Source organism: Vicugna pacos, chromosome 33 (genome assembly GCF_048564905.1).
Source record: "Vicugna pacos chromosome 33, VicPac4, whole genome shotgun sequence".
Taxonomy (NCBI): Eukaryota; Metazoa; Chordata; class Mammalia; order Artiodactyla; family Camelidae; genus Vicugna; species Vicugna pacos.
The window spans coordinates 19,691,108-19,713,562 of NC_133019.1; the positions used below are offsets into that span (position 1 = coordinate 19,691,108).

At 35.1% G+C, this 22,455-nt stretch overlaps 1 protein-coding gene across 1 annotated transcript in view; it reads left to right on the top strand.

The window, feature by feature from the left end:
* Positions 1-22,455, top strand: part of NPAT (nuclear protein, coactivator of histone transcription) — a 48,400-nt gene that overhangs the window by 9,101 nt on the left and 16,844 nt on the right. Inside the window, exons 2-10 of the mRNA XM_072953891.1 lie at positions 8,689-8,807; positions 14,974-15,034; positions 16,713-16,785; positions 18,391-18,431; positions 18,959-19,183; positions 20,164-20,245; positions 21,331-21,418; positions 21,983-22,074; positions 22,154-22,241. Of these exons, the coding sequence (XP_072809992.1) occupies positions 8,689-8,807; positions 14,974-15,034; positions 16,713-16,785; positions 18,391-18,431; positions 18,959-19,183; positions 20,164-20,245; positions 21,331-21,418; positions 21,983-22,074; positions 22,154-22,241 (869 nt within the window). The remainder of the gene's footprint in view (positions 1-8,688; positions 8,808-14,973; positions 15,035-16,712; positions 16,786-18,390; positions 18,432-18,958; positions 19,184-20,163; positions 20,246-21,330; positions 21,419-21,982; positions 22,075-22,153; positions 22,242-22,455) is intronic.

Below are 22,455 nucleotides of genomic sequence, written 5' to 3' on the forward strand. Positions count from 1 at the left end.
CTTAGAATGACATTCTCTAGGAGCATCCATGTTGCTGCAAATGGCATTATGTTGTCGGTTTTTATGGCTGAGTAGTATTCCATTGTATAAATATACCACATCTTCTTTATCCAGTCACCTGTTGATGGACATTTACGCTGTTCCCATGTTTTGGCTATTGTAAGTAGTGCTCCTATGAACATTGGGGTGCAGGTGTCATCCTGAAGTAGATTTCCTTCTGGATACAATCCCAGGAGTGGGATTCCTGGGTCATATGGTAAGTCTATTCCTAGTCTTTTGAGGAATCTCCACACTGTTTTCCACAGTGGCTGCACCAAACTGCATTCCCACCAGCAGTGTAGAAGGGTTCCCCTTTCTCCACAGCCTCTCCAGCATTTGTCATTTGTGGATTTTTGAATGACAGCCATTCTGACTGGTGTGAGGTGATACCTCATTGTAGTTTTGATTTGCATTTCTCTGATAATTAGTGATATTGAGCATTTTTTCATGTGCTTTTTCATCATTTGTATGTCCTTGGAGAATTGCTTGTTTAGGTCTTCTGCCAATTTTTGGATTGGGTTGTTTATTTTTTTCTTATTGAGTCGTATGAGCTCCTTATATATTCTGGAGATCAAGCCTTTGTCGGTTTCACTTGCAAAAATTTTCTCCCATTCCGTAGGTTTTCTTCTTGTTTTACTTCTGGTTTCCTTTGCTGTGCAGAAGCTTGTAAGTTTCATTAGGTCCCATTTGTTTATTCTTGCTTTTATTTCTTCTAGGAGAAAATTTTTGAAATGTATGTCAGATAATGTTTTGCCTATGTTTTCCTCTAGGAGGTTTATTGTATCTTGTCTTGTTTAAGTCTTTAATCCATTTTGAGTTGATTTTTGTATATGGTGTAAGGGAGTGTTCTAGCTTCATTGTTTTACATGCTGCTGTCCAGTTTTCCCAACACCATTTGCTGAAGAGACTGTCTTTATTCCATTGTATATTGTTGCCTCCTTTGTCCAAGATTAGTTGACCAAAAGTTTGTGGGTTCATTTCTGGGCTCTCTATTCTGTTCCATTGGTCTATATGTCTGTTTTGGTACCAATACCATGCTGTCTTGATGACTGTAGCTCTATAGTATTGTCTGAAGTCTGGGAGAGTTATTCCTCCAGCCTCTTTCTTTCTCTTCAGTAATGCTTTGGCAATTCTAGGTCTTTGATGGTTCCATATAAATTTTATTATGATTTGTTCTAGTTCTGTGAAATATGTCCTGGGTAATTGGATAGGAATTGCATTAAATCTGTAGATTGCCTTGGGCAGTGTGACCATTTTAACAATACTGATTCTTCCAATCCAGGAGCATGGAATATCTTTCCATTTTTTAAACTCTTCTTTAATTTCCTTCATCAATGGTTTATAGTTTTCTGTGTGTAATTCTTTCACCTCCTTGGTTAGATTTATTCCCAGATATTTTATTACTTTGGGTGCTATTTTAAAGGGGATTGTTTCTTTACTTTCTTTTTCTGTTGACTTATCGTTAGTGTAAAGAAATGCAACTGATTTTTGAACGTTAATTTTGTAACCTGCTACCTTGCTGAATTCTTCAATCAGCTCTAGTAGCTTTTGTGTGGACCTTTTAGGGTTTTCTATATATAGTAACATGTCATCAGCATATAATGACACTTTTACCTCTTCTTTTCCAATTTGGATCCCTTTTATTTCTTTCTCTTGCCTGATTGCTGTGGCTAGGACTTCCAGGACTATGTTGAATAGGAGGGGTGATAGTGGGCATCCTTGTCTTGTCCCAGATTTTAGTGGGAAGCTTTTGAGTTTTTCACCGTTGAGAACTATGCTGGCTGTAGGTTTGTCATATATAGCTTTTATTATGTTGAGATATGTTCCCTCTATACCCACTTTGGTGAGAGTTTTTATCATAAATGGATGTTGAATTTTATCAAATGCTTTTTCTGCATCGATTGAGATGTTCTTGTGGTTTTTGTCCTTTCTCTTGTTGATGTGATGTATTACATTGATTGATTTGCGTATGTTGAACCAGCCTTGTGTCCCTGGGATGAACCCCACTTGGTCATGATGTATAATCTTTTTTATGTGTTGTTGGATTCTACTTGCTAAAATTTTGGTGAGGATTTTGGCTTCTATGTTCATCAGTGATATTGGCCTATAATTCTCTTTTTTTGTAGTGTCTTTGCCTGGTTTTGGTATCAGGGTGATGGTGGCTTCATAGAATGAGTTTGGGAATATTCCCTCCTTTTCAATCGTCTGGAAGAGTTTGAGAAGGACTGGTATGAGTTCTTCTTTGTATGTTTGGTAGAATTCCCTGGTGAAGCCATCCGGTCCTGGACTTTTATTTGTAGGGAGGTTTTTAATTGCTATTTCTATTTCCTTTCTAGTGATCAGATTGTTCAAGTGTTCAGTTTCTTCTTGATTCAGTTTTGGTGGACAGTATGTTTCCAGAAACTTGTCCATCTCCTCTAGGTTATCCAGTTTGGTTCCATATAGTTTTTCATAATATTCTCGTATGATATTCTGTATTTCTATTTTGTTTGTTGTAATTTCTCCATTTTCCTTTCTTATTTTGCTAATTTGTGCTCTCTCTTTTTTCTTCTTTGTGAGTTTGGCCAGAGGTTTGTCGATTTTATTTACTTTTTCAAAAAACCAGCTTTTGGTTTGGTTGATTTTTTTCTATGGTCTTGTTAATCTCTATTGTATTTAATTCCTCTCTGATCTTTATTATTTCCTTCCTTCTGCTGCTTTTTGGGGCTTTTTGTTCTTCTTTTCCTAATTCATTCAGGTGGTGGGTTAACTTGTTTATTTGAGATTGTTCTTCTTTTTTGAGGAAGGCCTGTATCGCTATAAACTTCCCTCTTAGCACTGCCTTTGCTGTGTCCCATAGGTTTTGAGTGGTTGTGCTTTCATTATCATTTGTCTCAAGGTATTTTTTAATTTCAGCTTTGATTTCCTCATTGATCCATTGTTTTTTCAATAACATATTGTTTAATCTCCATGCTTTTCTTTTTTTCTCCTTTGTTTCTCTGTTGTTGATTTCCAGTTTCATGGCATTGTGGTCAGTAAAGATGCTTGAGGTAATTTCTATCTTCTTAAAATTGTTGAGGTTTCTTTTGTGCCCAAGTACATGATCGATCCTGGAAAATGTTCCATGTGCACTTGAAAAGAATGTATATCCTATTTTTGGGGGGTGTAATGCTCTGAAAATACCCACCAAATCTGGTATTTCTATTGTAGTATTTAATTTCTCTGTTGCCTTGTTTATTTTCTGTCTGGAAGATCTGTCTAGTGATGTTAATGCAGTGTTAAAATCTCCAACTATGATTGATTGTATTACCATCAATATCCCCCTTTATCTCTGTTAGTAATTCTTGTATGTACTTAGGTGCTCCTATATTGGGTGCATATATATTAACGAGTGTAATATCTTCATCTTATATCACCCCTTTAATCATTATAAAATGTCCTTCTTTATCTTTCTTTATGGCCTTTGTTTTAAAGTCTATTTTGTCTGAAATCATTACTGCAACACCTGCTTTTTTGGCTTTTCCATTTGCATGGAATATCCTTTTCCATCCTTTCACTCAATCTATATGTGTCCTTCTCCCTAAAGTGGGTCTCTTGTATGCAGCATATTGAAGGTTCTTGCTTTATTATCCAGTCTGCCACTCTGTGTCTTTTGACTGGAGCATTTAGTCCATTAACATTTACAGTAATTAATGATAGATGTGTGTTTATTGCCATTTTGAACTTATCTTTGCAGTTGAATTGGTATATCCTCTTTGTTCCTTTCTTCTTCCTTTTGTGGTTTGGTAATTTTCCTTTATATTATCACGGATTTTATTTAATTTTTGTGACTCCCTTGTAAATTTTTGACTTTGGTTACCCTTTTTTGTAAATCTATTAACCCATTACTATAACTGTTTTTATTAAACTGATAGTAACATGATCTCAAACCCATCCTACTGTTTAAAAAATTTTAAAAAGAAAGAAATAAAAATATTCTATATTTCCCTGCCTCCCTCTCCCACTCTCAGTGATTTGTATGTTTTCTTTATTTGTAATTCATGAGTTATCACCTTTCCAGTTGTGAGTTTCTCATTTCTGTAGCATCCTGCTGCTTTTCTATTTAGAATAGCCCTTTCAGTATTTCTTTTTAGCATGGGTTTAGTGTTGCTAAACTCCTGCAGCTTTTTTTTTTTGTCTGTGAAACTCTTTATTTCTCCTTCTATCCTAAAGGATAGCCTTGCTGGATAAAGTATCCTAGGCTGCATCTTTTTCTCATTCAGGGCTTTGAATATATCTTGCCACTCCCTTCTGGCCTGTAGTGTTTGTGTAGAGAAATCAGCTGAGAGCCTTATGGGGGTTCCCTAGTAATTCACTCTTTGCTTTTCTCTTGCTGCCTTTAGAATCATTTCTTTATCCTTGACTCTGACCATCTTGATTATGATATGTCTTGGTGTGGGTCTATTTGGATTCTTCCTGTTTGGGACCCTCTGAGCTTCCTGTACTTGGATATCTGATTCCTTCTTTAAGTTTGTTTTGGGAAGTTTTCAGTCATGATTTCTTCAAAAACCTTTTCAATCCCCTTTGATCCTTCTTCCCCTTCTGGGACCCCTATTATGCGAAGATTGGGATGCTTTATATTATCCCATAGGTCCCTTATGCTATTATTTTTTATTTGCTTATCTTGGAGTTCTTCTGAATGGGTGCTTTCTATTGCCGTGTCTTCTAGATCACTAATTCGTTCCTCTGCATTAACTAGTCGGCTTTGCACAGCTATTAGATCATTCCTCATCTCTGTCAATGAGTTTACCCATTCTACTTGGCTCTTCTTTATAGCTTCAATTTCATTTTTGACATATTTTATATCTCTAAACACTATCTCTTTTAATTCCTTCAGCAATTTGATCACTCCTTTTTTGAAATCTTGATCAAGTAGGCTATCGATGTCTATTTCATTGATCTTTCTTTCAGGGGATTCCTCTTGTTCTTTTAATTGGGAAAGGTTTCTCTGCTTCTTCATCTTGCTCATACCTCTCTGGCACTGTGGTTTATGGAGTATCAGTTGTCTATTTTGGATCTTAGGGATTTTATCTATCTAATGCCTATTTAGGAATAGAACTTAGAAAAAAAGAAAAAAAATGAGAGAGAGAGAGAGAGAAAGATTTTTAAAAGAAGGGAGAAAGAGGGTTTGAAAACAGTGTATAATGAATAATAGAAGAGCGAGTTGTAGCCGTCTAGTGTCCCAGGATAATGTCAGAGCTTTTCAAAGCCCCCTACAGACTTCTCACTCCCTAGCTCTTATTTTTGAGTCTTTTGTTTGTTTGTTAACTTGTTGTTTTTCACAACCATTATCTCTGTCATGGGTAGCTGTGGTGTTAAGCAATTCCTGCTGATTGTTTTAACAAAACAGCCCTAAGGAGAAGGTCATTTGCACTGAGTGAAGTTTGATTCAATTCAGAGACAAGCAATGCAAGTGGAGTTCTACAGGGAATTTTCACAAGATCAAATCGTGACAGTGTCTGGGAATGGGACTTGAAAAATATTGCAGCTTCATCTGATCCTCCATTGCCTGTTAGGCTGCTGGTTTTCACTGCATTTGCAGGCTGTTGACTTTTAAGCGTACAACTCAGCTGGGGTATGAGCATGGGAACAGCGAGTTAAAACGCCACAGTGTTCACTGTCCTTACTGACATTCAGCCATTTTTCTGAAATACATGCTCCCAGGTTTTTTATTTTGCAAGACTTTGATCATTTTCAGAGTTCTGTAAAAATTTATTTTAATTTGTGCCAGTGTTCTCATTGCTTTTAGAGAGGAGAGAATTTTTGGAGGCGCTTACTCTTGCATTCCTGCTGAAGCCTCTCAAGATTTAGAAGTTTTAACTGAGAGCTGTGGAAAGTGATGGAAACCCTTCAGCATTACCCAAGGAAGTATTTAACAAGATTTGGTACACAAATCAAAGCAAATGTGATGCCTCATAGATGAAGCATCTTACTCCAGAATAATTTAAGTGCTTTTTCCCCCTTCAAAGCCACAATGCTTCTTTAAACAGTAGAATAAGAACTGGTCTCCTGATATCCTATCTGGTGTTCTTTTTGTACTGTATTACCGCTTTTAGACTTGGTTAGTTAAACCCCAATAATACTAAGAAGTGAAAAAAACAGAGTAAGGCTGCTAGTCAAAGTGTTCATATGTGTCAAAGTACAAAGCACTGGTACATGACATTGTTTCATAAATATCAGTTAGGTGTGGATGTTAAAAGTTCTTGTTGTGTATGTTAATGCTTTGATTCCCAAAGGGCATAAATTAAAAATCAAAGGAGTCCCTTTCTTACCTTTCATACAGAGTAGGTCTTATCTTTATTTTGGTTTTAAACCATTAAGCAAATAAGTGAAGTATACAAATAAATAGCAATGCTAAGAGAATGCAGTTTTTTTTATTATCCAGTAAGTTAATTTATACTATCTACCGAGTTACAGAGTCAAACATGTAATGTTTCTTTACACTTATTGTTTCTTCATTGGTTTTTTATTGTTTATTGTAACTTTATTTTTTCCCCTGTAAACATTGCTGTGCAGTAATTGTTTGATAAAAACACCTTATTTTTCTAGTTTAGCTAGCTTCTGAGGTTTTTTTGTTTTTGTTTTTTTCCAGTTTTATTGAGATGTAATTGATATATACCACTGTATAAGATGTATAGCATAATAGTTTCACATATATATTGTGATTTGATTACTATAATTTCAGTTAGCATCTATCATTTCACACAGATACAGTAAAGAGAGAGAGCACAAAAAACAAATTTTTTTCCTTGTGATGAGAACTCTTAGGATTAACTCTCTTAAAAATTTGATACCATATAGCCATGTTAAATATAGTCACTTACTATATTGGAATGTATTTACGATCCCTATTTACATTTGACCCTTGAACAACACAGATTTGAACTGTGTGGGTCCACTTATACATGGCTTTTTTTTTTCAATAAATATATACTACAGTACTATACAATCCACAGTTGGTTGAATCTGTGGATGCGGAACCTCAGATTCAGAGAGCCAACTGTAGTTATATATGGATTTTTGACTGCGTGGAGGGTTGGTGCCCCTAGCCTCAGCATTGTTCAAGGGTCAACTGTATTTATCTTGTTATTGGAAATTTGTACCTTTTCACCACCTTTCTCTAATCCCCGTCCCTCCATCCCCTGCTTCTGGTAACCACAAATCTGATCTCTTTTTCAATGATTTTGGTTGGGTTTTTTGTTTTCAGAATTCCACACACAAGTGAAATGATGCAGTATTTGTCTTTCTCTGCCTGAGTTATTTCACTTAGTGTAATACCCTTGAGTTCCATCCACATTGTCCCAAATGCCAAGATTTCATTCATTTTTTAGGGCTGAATAATATTTCATTTTATTTATATACACACACACGCACATATTTATATATGTACCACAACTTCTTTATCCATCCATTTATCAGTGGACACAGGTTGTTTTTATGTCTTGGCTATTAAAAGTAATGCTGCTATGAACATGGGGGGGCAGATATCTCTTCAAGTTAGTATTTTTTTGTTTCCTTTGGATATATTCCCAAAAGTGGAATTACTGGATCATATGGCAGTTCTATTTTTAATTTTTTGAGGATCCATACTGTTTTCTGTAGTGGCTGTACCAGTTTTCAATCCCACCAACACACACAAGTGTTCCTTTTTTCCACATGCTCACCATCGTTTGTTACCGCTTGCCTTTTTGGTGATGTCATTCTAACAAGCATGAGATAACTCATTGTGGTTTTGATTTGTATTTCCTAATGGCTAGTGATGTTGAGTGTCATTCTGTGTACCTGTTGGCCTTTTGTATATCTTCTTTGGAGAAATGTCTGTTCAGGTCTTTTGCCCCTTTTTAAATTGGATTATTTGTTTTTTTCTATTGAATTGTAGAAGTTCTTTATTTATTTTGATTATTAACCCCTTGTCAGATAAATGGTCTGCAAATACTTTTTACCATTTCATAGGTTGTTTTTTTACTCTGTTGATGGTTTCTGTGGCTGTGCAGAAGCTTTTTAATTGGATGTATTGCAACTTGTTTATTTTTTATTTTGTTGCTTGTGCATTAGTTGTCAAATCCAAAAAATTATTGCAAAGACCCATCTCAGGGAGCTTTTTACCTGTTTTCTTCTAGGAGTTTCATGATTTCAGGTCTTATGTTTGAGTCTTTTATCCATTTCAAGTTAATTTTTGTGAGTGGTGTAAGATGAGAGTCTAGTTTCACACTTCTACATGTGGCTGTCCAGTTTTCCTAGCACCATTTATTGAAGAGACTGTCTTTTCTCCATTGAGTATTCTTGGCTCCCTTGTCAAATTTAGTTGACCATGTATACTGGGGATTATTTCTAGGCTCTCAGTTCTGTTCCACTGATCTGTTTGTCTTGTTTTTATGCCAGTACAATACTGTTTTGATTACTGTGGCTTTATAATGTATAAGCTAGAGTTTTTCTTATCAAACAACTATTTGATGAATTCTGCCTTGTACTGCAGCACAAACTGGTGTTTCAGGCAAGGCTGCAGAATCCCATCACGTTCACCTGAAGTTGCATTTGTGGTATGAAACTGCTCTAGTATTTTCAACAGCAGTTTTATCACAAGTTCAAAATTTACTGAAATTACTCAGTTACATTTTATTTTTCACTTAGGTTACTTACAACAGGAGAACCTCACTTCTACCTGCCAGACATTCATTTTGGAAAGTTCAAATTTAAAAGAATATGCAGAACACTGCACAGATGAAGGTTTTATCCCAGCCTGCTTACTGGTGAGTGATTTGTTCCTTAAGGAAATATTTCATTCTTGACCAACATAAGACACTGTAAACACAGTCTTAAAAATCAGCTCATTAGCAAACTCAGAATGGGCAGAAAGTTTGATATTTTGTATTCATGCATGAGTAGATAAGACCCAAAGAAGTCTAGCTCTTCTTTTCACATATTTACATCAGAACTGGGAAGTGAATTATAACCTTGCCTTTGAGAATCAGTTTCATAATGACTCCTTCATTTCTAATCAGTTTCACCCCCACTTCTGCTGGTGCTTACTTGTTTACTGCCTACTATAGACTAAATATTTGCATCCCTCCAAAATTCATATATTGAAACCCTGCCCCTCATGGTATTTAAAGGTAGGGGCTTTGGACAGTAATTAGGTTTAGATTAGGTCATGAAGTTAGGACCCTCATGATGGGATTTAAAAAGTAAAGAGAGAAATGTCTGTGTGCACACACCAAGAAAAGGCCATGTGAGCACACAGTAAAGAGGAGGAGATCTCCAGGCCAGGAAGTTGGTCCTCTCCTGGGACCACATCAGCTGGCACCTTGATCTTGTACTTCCCGCCCTGCAGAACAATGAGAAAAATGTCTGTTGTCTAAGCCACCCGGTCTGTGGTGGCTCATAGCAGTCTAACCTTTCCTGTGTCTGCTTTTCCTGTAGTTGCTTGCTTCAGACAAATATAAAACAGGTATTTTGATATCTTGTCACCTCTTTTTTAAATATCACTAGACCAACAGAGCATTGTTTGGTATATAATGGACAAATGCCAGAACTACATTATTTGAGGTGGTATTTTGTCATTTTAAACACAGGTCTATGGGTTCATTTCAGCTGTCACAGACAACATGATTTTCTGTGGAGAAAACCTAGAAGTATCTTACAAAATTGCCAGAATTTAGGAAGGTCACAATACAAAGTATACAGAAGTCTACCATATTTCTTTGTATGTGCAATGAACCATTAGAAATTAAATTTTTTAAAAAATACCACTTACCCAACAAACAAAATAAAATAGGTAGTAAATCTAACAAAATATGCATAGAATCTTTACGCTAAAATCCACACAAAAGAAACCAAAGACTTGAATAAAAGGACAGATAAATTGTGTTCATGGAATGAGCAGCTCAGTATTGTTAAGATGTCAGTTCTCCCAGTTTTAATCTATAGATTCATTATAGTCAAGATCCCAACAATTTGGTTTTTTTTTTAATGAAATGGCTGTTTATTAAATATGTCTGGTCTGCAAGGTACCATTTACATCCTTCTGTTGTTCACACAGTTTTTTCAAGAATAAACAAACAGAAGCTCCAACTAATCCATTCACTTAAGAGGGTTTGGCTGATGATGTGACACCGAAAGCCCTGTGTCTCCCTAAGGGAACTAAACAGCTTTCACTTTGATACCGATTAGGAAGTGATTCTCCTGACTTACTGAATATCTACCAAGAGCATACTCAGCATCAGCAAACTGTTGGTGGCATTTTAGGAGAGTGGTACAGATTCACAACTCTTTTGACAGCAGAACCTAATTTGAACTGATATTTGTAGCCGTTTTTTTAAATTCCACTTTGTGTAACTTTTTGCATTTAGTTGTAGAAATGTTAACATTTGATCGTGGGGTGCCACCCCAGACACCACAGGAGTTATTACATAGTATCTACTTTTATGTCCATAGTGTCTCAAAATCTGAAAAATTCTGAAATTTAAAACATATTTGGGAGTGATGCTGATAATGGGGTTGGCAGTGCATACGTGGGACCAGGGGTTTGTGGAAAATCTCTGTAACCTTCCTCTTGATTTTCTTGTGAACATTAAATTGCTTTTTTAAAAATTAAGTAAATGACACATATGAACCCAACAGTTTCAGGGATTTTGGATCTTCACTATAAATGATTTGAAACATTTGGGCTCTTCATTTATTTAATGACTGTAATTTTTAAAAATGAGAGTATTCAGAGAAAAATACTCAGTAATCTTTATTAGATTTTTTTAAATTCACAGCATTATAAAATAAGTTGTAATCTGTAGGTAATTTATCCTGTCTGCCAAATACTTTATACTGTCTTTCAAGCTACCAAAAACATTATTCACAAATCCAGATAAGTCCTAATCACATTCTTAACATTAACTTGCTGTCTAGTATCAGATCAGCTTGTGTTGAATTGGTTTATTGGCAATAGCTCATTTTTTTTAAGTGGCACCCAGTTAAGAATTGTTGATCCCTCTATGGAATGCTTTTCTTTGTTTCTTGTTAGTCTTTGTTTTAAAGTATTTTATCTGATGTAAGTATTGCTACCCCAGCTTTCTTTTCATTTCCATTTGCAAAGAATATCTTTTCCCATTTTTTCACTGTCAGCCTGTGTGTGCTTTAGATCTGACCGAGTCTCTTGTAGATAACATATATAACCTTCACACTAGCTTTATAGTGGTTGATCCACTACCTTTACTGTATGTTTGTCTTTACCAGTGAGATTTCTTTCTTTCATAATTTTCTTGTTTCTAGTTATAGCTGGAAGTCCCTTTAAACATTACTTGTACAGCCAGTGTAGTGGTGATGAATTACTCTGGCTTTTGTTTGTCTGGGGAACTCTACTTCTCCTTCACTTCTGAATCAGAATCTTCCTAGGTAGGATATTCTTGGTTGTTCAGTTTTTTTCCAGCATTTTAAATATTTAGTGCCAGCCCTTTCTGGCATGTAAAGTTTCTGCTGAAAAATCAGCTGTTGATCTTACAGGAGTTCCCTTGTATGTAACTAGTTATTTTTTTCTTGCTACTTTTAAGATTCTCTATTTGTCCTTAACTTTTGACAGTTATGAAGTATCTTGTTCTGGGTCTCTGGGTTCGTTTTGTTTGGGACTCTGTGCTTCCTGTACTTAGATGTCTTCCTGTCCTTTGCTGGGTTAGGGAATTTTTTAGCCATTATTTCTTCAAATAGACTTTCTGTTCCACTGTCTCTCACTCTTCTCTTTCTGGAACCTCTATTGTGGGAGTGTTAGTATGCATGATGCTGTTCCAGAGGTCCCCTAAACTGTCCTCATTTTAAAAACAGAAAACTTTTGATTGGGTGTTCCCCACAACCTTCTCTTCCAAACTGCTGCTCCATTTCTTTCTGCATTCTCTAATCTGCTATTGATTGCTGTAGTGTTCTTTCACTTGATTTGTTGTATTCTTCAGTTCTGGTGGGTTCTTGTTTATATTTTCTGTCTCTTTGTTGAAGTTCTCACTTGAGTTCATCCATTCTTCTCCCAAGTTTGGTGGGCATCTTTATGACTGCTACTTTGAACCCATTATCTGGTAAATTGCTAATCTGTTTTGTTGAGTTCTTTTTCTGAGGTTTTTGTCTTGTTCTTTTGTTTGGAAGATACTCCTTTGTCTCTTCATTTTGCCTTGCTTTCTGAATTTGTTTCTGTGTATTAGTAGACCAGCTACATCTCCTGGTCTTGAAAGAGCGGCATAAGGTAGAGGTGACTTGTGGGCTCAGTGGGACAATCCCCCTGGCACCAGAGCCAGGTGCTCCAGGAGTATCCGCTGCGTGGCCTGCATACACCCTCCTGTTGTGTCTGGGCCGCGAGTGTGCTGGTAGGCAGGGCTGTCCTTCAACCCAGGTGTCTGAGGCCCAGCCACTACTGTTGTGGCACGTGAGGTGCAGGGCCGGCCCCTCAGAGCAGCATCTGCTGCAGAGGGACTCAGGTACTGCTTGAGTGGTGCTGTGGAACTAGAGTAATCCAAACAGTTCTTAAAAAGGATACATTCCAGAACTCACATTACTTGATTTTAAGGCTTGCTAACCAGCTATAGTAATCTGAATTGAATGGCTTTAGGAGGTGGTTAGGCATAAGATCAGTGGAACAAAATAGAGAGCCCAAATGTGATTTTGACAAAAGTACAAAGGCAGTTAACTGGAGAAAGGATAGTCTTATCAACAAATGATGGTAGAACTATTAGACAATCAGATTTTTTAAATAGAACCTGTATACATATTGCATACAAAAATTAACCAATGTGGAAACTGAGAACTGTAAGACTTTCAGACGGAAACATAGGAGAAAATTTGTGTAAAATTGGTTTTGGCAGTTGAGTTTTTAGACATAATACTGGAAGCATTGACTATAAAATGAAAATTTGATAAATTCACTGTATAAAAATTTAAAATTTCTGCTTTATAAGAGACAGTGTTAAAAGAATAACAAGCCACAGGTTAGGAGAATATACTTGCAACTCACATATGAAGGGCTTGTGCCCAGAATATATAAGAAACTTTATTAAAAAAAGAAAAAGAATTGAATTTCTTTAATAGGCAAGAGGATGTGAAGACCCACAGAGAAAATATATGGATGGCAATAAGCATGTGAAAAAAATACTTCACGTCATTAGTCATTAGAAAAATGAAAATTAATTCTCCTATCAAATAGCAATATGTAACATATTACAACGGCTAGTATAAAAAGCAGTTTAAAAATTGGCAGATCCTTGGTGGCAAGGTTGCAGAGCAAGAAAAACCTCTTACTCATTGCTGATGAGAATGCAAAATCATATAGTTGCTTTGCAAAGCAGATTGGCAGTTGTTTATAAAATTAAACATACACATCCCATGTGACCCAGCATTCACACATCCAGATATTTACCCAAGTGAATTGAAAACCTTATGTTCACACAGAAACTTATCCACTAATTAATTTGTTTATCTGTGGTGGTCAAGGTGTCTTTTAGCAAGGGAATGAATAAACAAACTGTGATATATTCATACTACTAAGCAATAAAAAGCAACACTATTGATTCATATAATAATGTGAATGAATCTTAAATTCTTCTGAGTTCTTCTAAATTAACAATTTTAACAAAAGCAAGTTAAAGTTAAATTTTAACTTTAAAGTATACTTTACTTATACTTTAAGTATAAGTTAATATAGATAATGGAGCCAAGTTTCTCCCTCTGTGAGAAAGAGGATAAAATAAGCATCAGAGTCAAACCTGTAGCATTAAATTATATAGTCAGATTTCTGTATGAAGATGTTTATTTTAATATGTGTACAGATATATGCAGGAATGCAGATTTGTGTGTGTGTGGATTAGCACTTCTGTGTGTTTGTGTGGCCCTGTGTGCTGTGGGGCCCACTGCAGTAACACCCTGGCAGCCGCAAGCACATTAGCAACCACATCTTTACTTCTCAGGGTTCTGAAGGCTGGGAAGACTGAGATCAAGTGCCTCTGATCCAGTTCCCGGTGAAGGCTTTCTTCCTGGCTTATAGATGACAACCTTCTTGCCGTGACCTCACCTGAATTTGTGCAGACATAATTCATTGTATAACCTTCATTCAGCAGTTATTTTTTAACTACTAAAATAAAGCAAGGTGTAATGATCAACTTAGGAACAGTCAAATCCCCTAACCTCTCAGGCCTTAAATAACACTGAAGGACAAAGTAGGAATCTGCTATGAAAGTTCAGGAGGGGAGAGGGAAGTAATTACATACTGTGTGTTAGACATTGGTCTTAGATATGTTACGTGTATCTTCATGTAACCTTCAGAACAAAATATTATATTAATTAAGAATTCACGTGTCCATTTTTATGTATGAAAGTAAGCCTTAGAAAATCTAGGTGATTTGTCACACGTACAGCAAGTGTTGAACTTAAAACCAGACTGTCTGCTTTGGAAGTCTTTGCTCTTCCCTCTTCTATTATATGACCTCAAACTTGAGCAAATAAAAACCTGCCTTTTAGTACTGATAGGAACAGGGATGGAAGTGTCTTTACGAGAAGACAGAAGAGAAAACAGAAAGATACTGATCCTTCGGAAGGTTATCTTTCACACTCAGTTTTCGGCAGGTTCACACGGCTTCAGAATAGAAAAGGCAGATCGGGGGCCTTATCTGTGTGACTGGATCCCTACATCACAGCTGGAAACCGCTTTTCTGCCACTGGACTGTCTTAGCTGAAGAAACATACTCACAGTATCTGAGTCGGACGAGGCTCTTTACCCTTGGAAGGTTCGCTGCGCCCCCGACTTGAGTGGCTGTTTTAATTTCTGATGACCTTCTCTTCATCCTTTCTTCATCAGCTACTCTGTAATCCAGCTGTTAAGTTTTATGATAAAATGTTTCATGGTGGGAAACTATTGCTAGCATTACATGTAATGCTTGATCTTTTTCTTTTCAGTCTTTATTTGGAAAAAACTTGACAACAATTTTGAATGAATATGTAGCTATGAAAGCAAAAGGTAAGAATTCAGGGTTCAGAGAATTTTTTTTGTTAGTTTTATATAGCATTTATCTAATTGTTTTAGTTAGAAATAATTTTTAAAGGATATTAATATCTCTTAAAAGCCATAAGAAAACTTGTCTTAGTTATGATGAGAAAAATTTTACTGGGAAATGTCTAACTAAATAGTGTATGTTTCTATTTTATTGGTGAATTGCAAATCTGAATGTTATCAAACAGAACCAGTAAATAAATTTTTTTAAAGATAGAAAATAAAACTCTTTGGAAATATGGGGAGTAATTAGTTGTATTTATTTATTTGTTTGTTTGTTTATTTAATGGAGATACTGGGGATTCCACCCAGGGCCTCATGCATGCTAAGCACATACTCTACCAATGAGCCTTACCCTCCCCCAACTGAAACTCTTAACTTTGGGTATCTACCCTGATGAACAAGCATTGCTATGTGTTTTAAAATTTCAGACTAATACTTCAGGTTCTTTGTAGTATAAATCTAGACACAGAAGCCAGTCATGAAATTCTGGCTATGTTTCACCAGAACATAAAATAACACATTCATAAGTTAATGTCTTAGGGGGAAAGTTAGATTCATTCTCCCATATTGGTAATTTCCATAGCTTGCAGCATGTTAACAAAAGACCCAGCAGTAAGGAATTAATTAGCATAAATGATAACATTAAAGAAAATAAGCTTACTGCGTATTGAGTGCTGCCTATATGCAGCACTGTGCCCGGTGCTCTCATGTTTTGTCTCAGCCCTTAAAGTAATCTGGTGGGAGGTGTTGATTGTTTAGATCTTACATATCAGAAAATTGAGGATTAGAGAAGCCAGATAACTTTTCCAAGATCACAGACTAGAAGCTGTAGAAAGTAATGGGTCTGGACATTCAGGGCCTGAATTTTCATTTCTAACTCTTCAATAAGTTACTTGTTCTTTCTGCCAAGGTTTTCTTTTCCCAAACTATCATAACTGTCTTCCAGGAATATTTAGAGTGTAAGTGACTTCAGAAATAATATGTTATTACAGTACAAAGGTTTATAGCCCACTTTTATGTTGGGTAGCTTTCTCTGATTTGAGCTTTTTTTAGGTATATAGTGAAAATTGTAAATACCTTATGAGTTTCCTGTCATGGCTTTAGAACACATCTTGAAAAAGACTAATTAATCCCCAGAAATTTTACCTATAATCTAAGTAGAGTAACTGATGAGACTTTTTAAGGGGTTGCTGAGCAATCATAGTGATTTGGACATGAAAACATTGAATGTAGAATCCTAATTCCACATTCACAGAAGTTTGTATGATCTTTATGATAATTATTATAAATCAAATTACTTTAATTCACTTTCAGTGTCACATGATATCAGATAGAACAAAGATTTTAAATAGTTTATCTTTTTTAATTGAAAAAGTATATAAAGTAATTGATCTGAAAAGCTTCATAGGTTTCACAAATGTCTATTTTCATTCGTATTGCATCTGATTCTCAATGGCTTAAGCAAAGAAAGCAGCCTTATTATAGCTTTGCAGGTCATTTTACAAAATATGCTTATTTTTCAGTTCCCAACATAATGTCAACAGCTGAGAGAAAAGTTTTCCTTATTGCTGTGTCTGTTCAAATTAAATGATAAATTTTCTTGAATTGTGTTTATTATGAAACTTTTCCTCTTATGATTTAGAAACATCAAATGATGTCCCAGCAGTTATGTCATCTCTGTGGAAGAAGTTAGACCATACACTTTCTCAGATCAGGTAATAAAAACTTAACAGAATGTGCATGATGGTTTTGGAATGCAAGCACATGTAAGAATCACTTCACGTTTAAATTTTACGATCCACACTGTGCATTTATATAATAACACTGATCTAATTTTGAAATTACTCTAGAGGTTATTGATATTTCTTTGCCTTTGATTGGAATAATCTTAGATAAATTGTTTACTTTAATCAAATGTTTAGAAGTGCAGAAATTGAGACCTATAGAGGTTTAATGACACTCCCAGGTTCCCATAACAATTCAGAGGCAGATCTCTGGCTAAATACAAATCTAGTCCCAGTCTTGTGTGAATATAGATCTCCTAAGCCCTGACCCATGTGAGTTCTCTTGCACAGGTGCATCTTCATTCCACATAGAGAAAATTCTTGCATGGAATCCATGCTGCCTTGGTTCTTCCCTCATAAAGAAACAAGATTGAATAATAATACTTCTGGAATCTTCTACTCTTAGAACTTTCGCATGAGATTGATATGTACCCTCTACCTATGGCATGGCCTTGGAATGCCAGTTTCAGCATCCTTAGAATAGGTATCAATTTTATAACATATCCTATTTAACTGTAGAGTCTAGTACAAAAACCGTAGTTTCTTATCCTTTGTCCCACAGCTTCAAGTCAATACCTCACTTAAATTCAGCAGGAGCCTCATTTCCTTCCTCAGTTTAAACTGCTAAAATGGCTCCAAATGCTTTCTGTCTAACTGTGTACCACATCTTAATTTGGTAATCTTACCTTTTTTCCCCCTCTCCTGACCCTTGTCTTTCTTCCCCTTGCAAACAATCTTCAAATACAAAATTTAATTAACACCTGTGAATAGTTATAAGTTATTGCACTATTTTATTGACAAGGTATTACATTAAAAAAAGAAGGCTGTTAGCCACGTATTCTCCAAGATTGGTTTGTATGTTAATAAAAATGCTTATTCAATTCAGTAAGTTTCGTGGCTCTTATTGGTAGAGACTTACTTGACAGATTTCCTAGGACAATGGCACAGTGCCTGACTGTTTACAAAATACATGGGTAAGTTCATAGTAAAAGGAGAAACAACCTGTATTGTGATTTTTCTCTTGTTCACTTTGTTCCTTCTTCACAGGTTGGATGAAATAATTTCAGTCATAAATTTCATAAACTCGGGATGTCCTTTGAAATCAACTTGGATTCTGAAGTATTTATGTATGGAGTTATATATAAAATCAGAATTTCTCTAGGAAGGCATTTATATAGTTATAAAGGATAATAATTGCAAAATTTAATTTATAGCTTTCTTAAATATATTGAGTTCCTAAATTCAAGTCAACTTGTATTCTTAATGGGGTATCAGGGCTCTCTAATGCTTATTGCATTGGATAGAAACTTGATTATTAAAATTGTGCGTGTGTGTGTGTGTATGTTTACATGCCGTGCTATTTTTCTCCTAAAGCAAATAAGATTTGGTTACCCAGAAAAAGTGCTTATCTTTTTTGTCTGAGGGGGATTTCTTGCCTTTTAACTCATCATTTACTTCAGGTCTGACTGTTACAAATTAAAATGTATCTCTGCAGCAGCAGTTTTTTTTTAATGTTTAACTACTTTTGTTTATCAGGAGCATGCAAAGTTCTTCAGGGTTTGCTGCCAATCAGAGAGGTTGGTATTAAACTTTAAACTATATATAATGTTAAGAATTACTTTAAACTCAGATGAACATTTTAATTAATAATACATGTGTGTTTTTTATACATATATATACACATATATATGTATATGTTTTGTTTAAACTGCTTTTCTTAAGTACTGTTATCAAGCATATTAGGAAGTAATACTTTCATTTATTATAAAAATACACATTTTAAACACTCCTTATTTTTGTCATTGGCTCTCATATATTCACACCTTTTAATTCCTAGTCCATAAGTTTGTTTCGTAGTTTGTGGAGGTATTACCAGTGTGTTATTACAGAAGAAATGTGCTCTTAGATTTCTAAAGTTTAAGTGTACTCAGTTTGTTTCTTATGAAATGATCACATAAACTTTGTTTGATATTCTTAAGGGCTGTTTTTCGATCTGTAGATCCATTGTGTTAAATACGCAGTAGAACATGTGTCATGTAGACTTCTTAACGTTTCCAAACTACTCTGATACTGACTTAATTTTTTAAATGCTCATTTGTTTCAGCCCGAACAAGAAACGGAATTGCAGAAATTAAATGGCAGAGAAGGCTTGCGTCTCAGTCAGCTCCTGTCAGTTCAGAGGTGCTGACTTTACCGTATCTTTCAGGACAGTTTACTACTTCTCCTTTGACAGCTGCGCAAGTTACTCGGCCGACTGGCCAAATTTCAGCTCCTTTGAGGTCTAATTTTGTAGTGGTCAACCATTCACAGTCACAAGACACTGTGACCAGTAAGTGTAAGTTTTGCTTTCTTAAATTTTATTTTTAATCATATTGTATAAATGAGATGATGTGCTAATGTCTTTATAGTCATATTAAATTATAGCAAAAAATAGACAGGAGGCTAGAAGTAAGACTTGAGGTAAATCCCTGTGCTATACAGAAAGAAACTTGTTGTTTTTAATCTGTTTTTATATGTAGTGGCTAACATTTGCAAATCTTCTATCTCTTCTAACTGAGGTCCAACCTTGAACTCTTTTCTAATTCTCAGTTTTCTTCATTAACAGAAAAGACCACGTTATTTGATTTTAAAAGGAATGCACTTATATTTCACCACCTTCTTATCTTTGTTCACGTTAGTCTGTCCTGAAATGACGGATGTTTTTCCAGTTAACCTCCATCTCTACATGCTGAATATCCTACATATTCCTGGCTGCACTTAGAGCTAGGGACAAATTTAGAGATCATCTGGTACTACTTCCTTCTTGTGTACTTGAAATTATTAAAAACACATAATATGAAGGGGCAGAAGGCTGATTAATAACAAGAGTTGGAATTAGGACTGAGGTGCCACCTCTCTTAGTTCTTAGACCAGTCTTTTTTCTCTTCTGTGCAGGTAAAATGTATTGCCATCCATTACATTTTCCTTCATTTCCAGTTTTTTCTCCAACTTCTTTAACATTTCTGAGTAAAAACACATAGCCAATGCACTTAGTTTATACTTCTTATAATTCTTCCATTCTGCCATGTCATTTTTTTGTTGAGACTATTCTATATACAGTACTTTGTATTTTATCATTAAATCTTAAGTCATGGGGACTATATTTTATTCATCTTAGTATCTTCTTCAGTGCTTTGCACGTAGTAGGTACTCAGTGTATACTAACTGAATTTAATATAAAAATAATTGTGTAGTGCTACTTATTTCATTAATTCAAGTTTAGGAAACTTCAATTTCCTTGACGACCTGCTTTGTTTTCTTGAAACACAGCTGGAGAGGCTTTAAATGTCATTCCTGGTCCTCAGGAAAAGAAAACTCATGCCAGCTTAATGTCTCCTGGTAGACGCAAAAGGTAAATGCTTTTTAAAAGGACAAGTTTCCAGTAACCTTAAAATAATAATAATAATAATGACATCAGGATATATACATAGTGAATAAAATAGCAAGATTAGATTAAGTTCTTGAGACTATTTATTATTATATCCATTTCAAAACACATTTTTTCTCACATTCTAACCTTCCTGAAATCAGGTTGCACTTTATAATTAGTGACATATCCCTGTTTCACTAGAAATGTCTTTTCTATACAGTTATAGAGAGGTATATCTTAAAATTGATGTTAACTTAGATATTCTTGAAGTAAGCATTTTTTTTAAACAAATATAAATAATACTAGTATGTTTTAGGGTCTACAAACAAATATGTAAAGCTCCTAAATCAATTGATCAAAATCTTTTCAGGGACATTCTTTGAGAAAAGTTTTGCATGTCCTATTTAGCTCATGTGTCTGAAGAATATTTCAGAAAAAAAGAGGTGATAGTTTAAAATGTGTTTTCTGATTTCTCAACTGCTATGCCATGGGTATTTTTGTTGAAATTTTTACTGTTGGTTATCTCTCATTCAAGGATGACTGCCTTCTTTATGGCAAGATTTCTCAATGACATAAAATAATAAAACTGCTGTAACAATATCTAACATTTATGGGAACCTTGACATGTTTATAAAGCCTTAATGTGTACTTTGTTTTTGTTAAATTCTTCTATAAACGCAATAATGCAGTTGGTTTTATCCTATTATAAAATGGTTCAGAGGGTCGGAGCTTACCTTACAACAGATTATACACATAGCTAGAAAGTTATAAAGCTAGACCTCAAATTCTTTTATTTTTTTTAATTGAAGTACAGTCAGTTAAAATGTGTTAATTACTGGTGTACAGCACAATATCCCAGTCATGCATATACATACATATATTCGTTTTCATATCAAATTTATTTCTTCATTCAAATTTATTATTGCTTTTCAACTTTACTGCCCTTTGTTTTTACCACAAATAGAGAAAATACCTGTTCCACCATGATCTTAAGATTTGTCTCTGTATGTAGTTATTGAATTTGTTATTCATACTAGTTAAAAGACAAGCTTTTAAATGTGTTCCAGTGAATCTCAAAGGAAAAGTATCACTTTGTCTGGGCCTCATTCAACGATACGGAATTTCCAGGATCCAAATTCATTTGCAGTAGAAAAAGTAAGTGGCCTTCCCAAACTTTGCAACTGAAAGTATTCCTGAGATTGTAAATATTGATGTATATATACAAGTATGTGTTTGTTTATAGTATGTGTACATGTGTAAAATACAGGATTTCTCTAAGGCTGCAGTAGAATTGCCTTTGGACAGACAGTAGCAAAATTTAACAGTAGGAGACAGTCCATTCAGAATAGTAGCAAGTGCAAAGGCACCAAGAAAGAAACAGCAGTAGGAAAAGTTTAGGAAGCTGAAAATACATTGTTGCTGGATTATGCAATGTAATAGGGCTTTTTTACTGGAGTCAGGTTATTAAAAACCTTGCATGAAAAGCTAGAGTTTGGAGATGTACTTGGTAATCAGTGATAAAAGAGATGGTGAAGGAGCTGTGAAAACACTTGTAAATGGTTAATGTGTAGTAGTCAGGTGTTACTATGGGGGGAAGCACCATAACTTTTGAGTTTCCACCTAGATTTATTAAAACTATCCAGCTTCCGTTGATTCTTTTTAAATAAATAACGTAATACTCTATTCTGTTCTTTTGCTAATGTTAACTTTCTTTTCCAGCAAATGGTTATTGAAAATGCACGAGAAAAAATATTAAGTAACAAATCTCTTCAAGAAAAGCTTGCAGAAAACATTAATAAATTTTTGACTAGGTAAGCTGTTTGTGTTTAAAATGCCTGATTGTTTTTGCTTAATTGAGAAATGCTAAAAATTTTTTTTTCTACATTCCAGTGACAGCAATATTGCTCAAGTACCTAAGCAAACAGATAGCAACCCTACTGAACCAGAGACTTCAATTGATGAACTCCTGGGACTTCCGGTACGCATAGGGGTGTGTGTGTCTGTGTGTACTGCATATACTTACAGATAAAACTGATAGTATCCAGTTTCATTTTAAAACCAATACTAACAGATTAGATGTACAAAATAACTTAAAATAATAAGGTAAGCTATAGATTTCCTTCATTATCCAAGTGTAATCTATTCCTGAAAATGTGTTAGTGAATTTTCGTGTGATTAGTCAGAATTTCAGT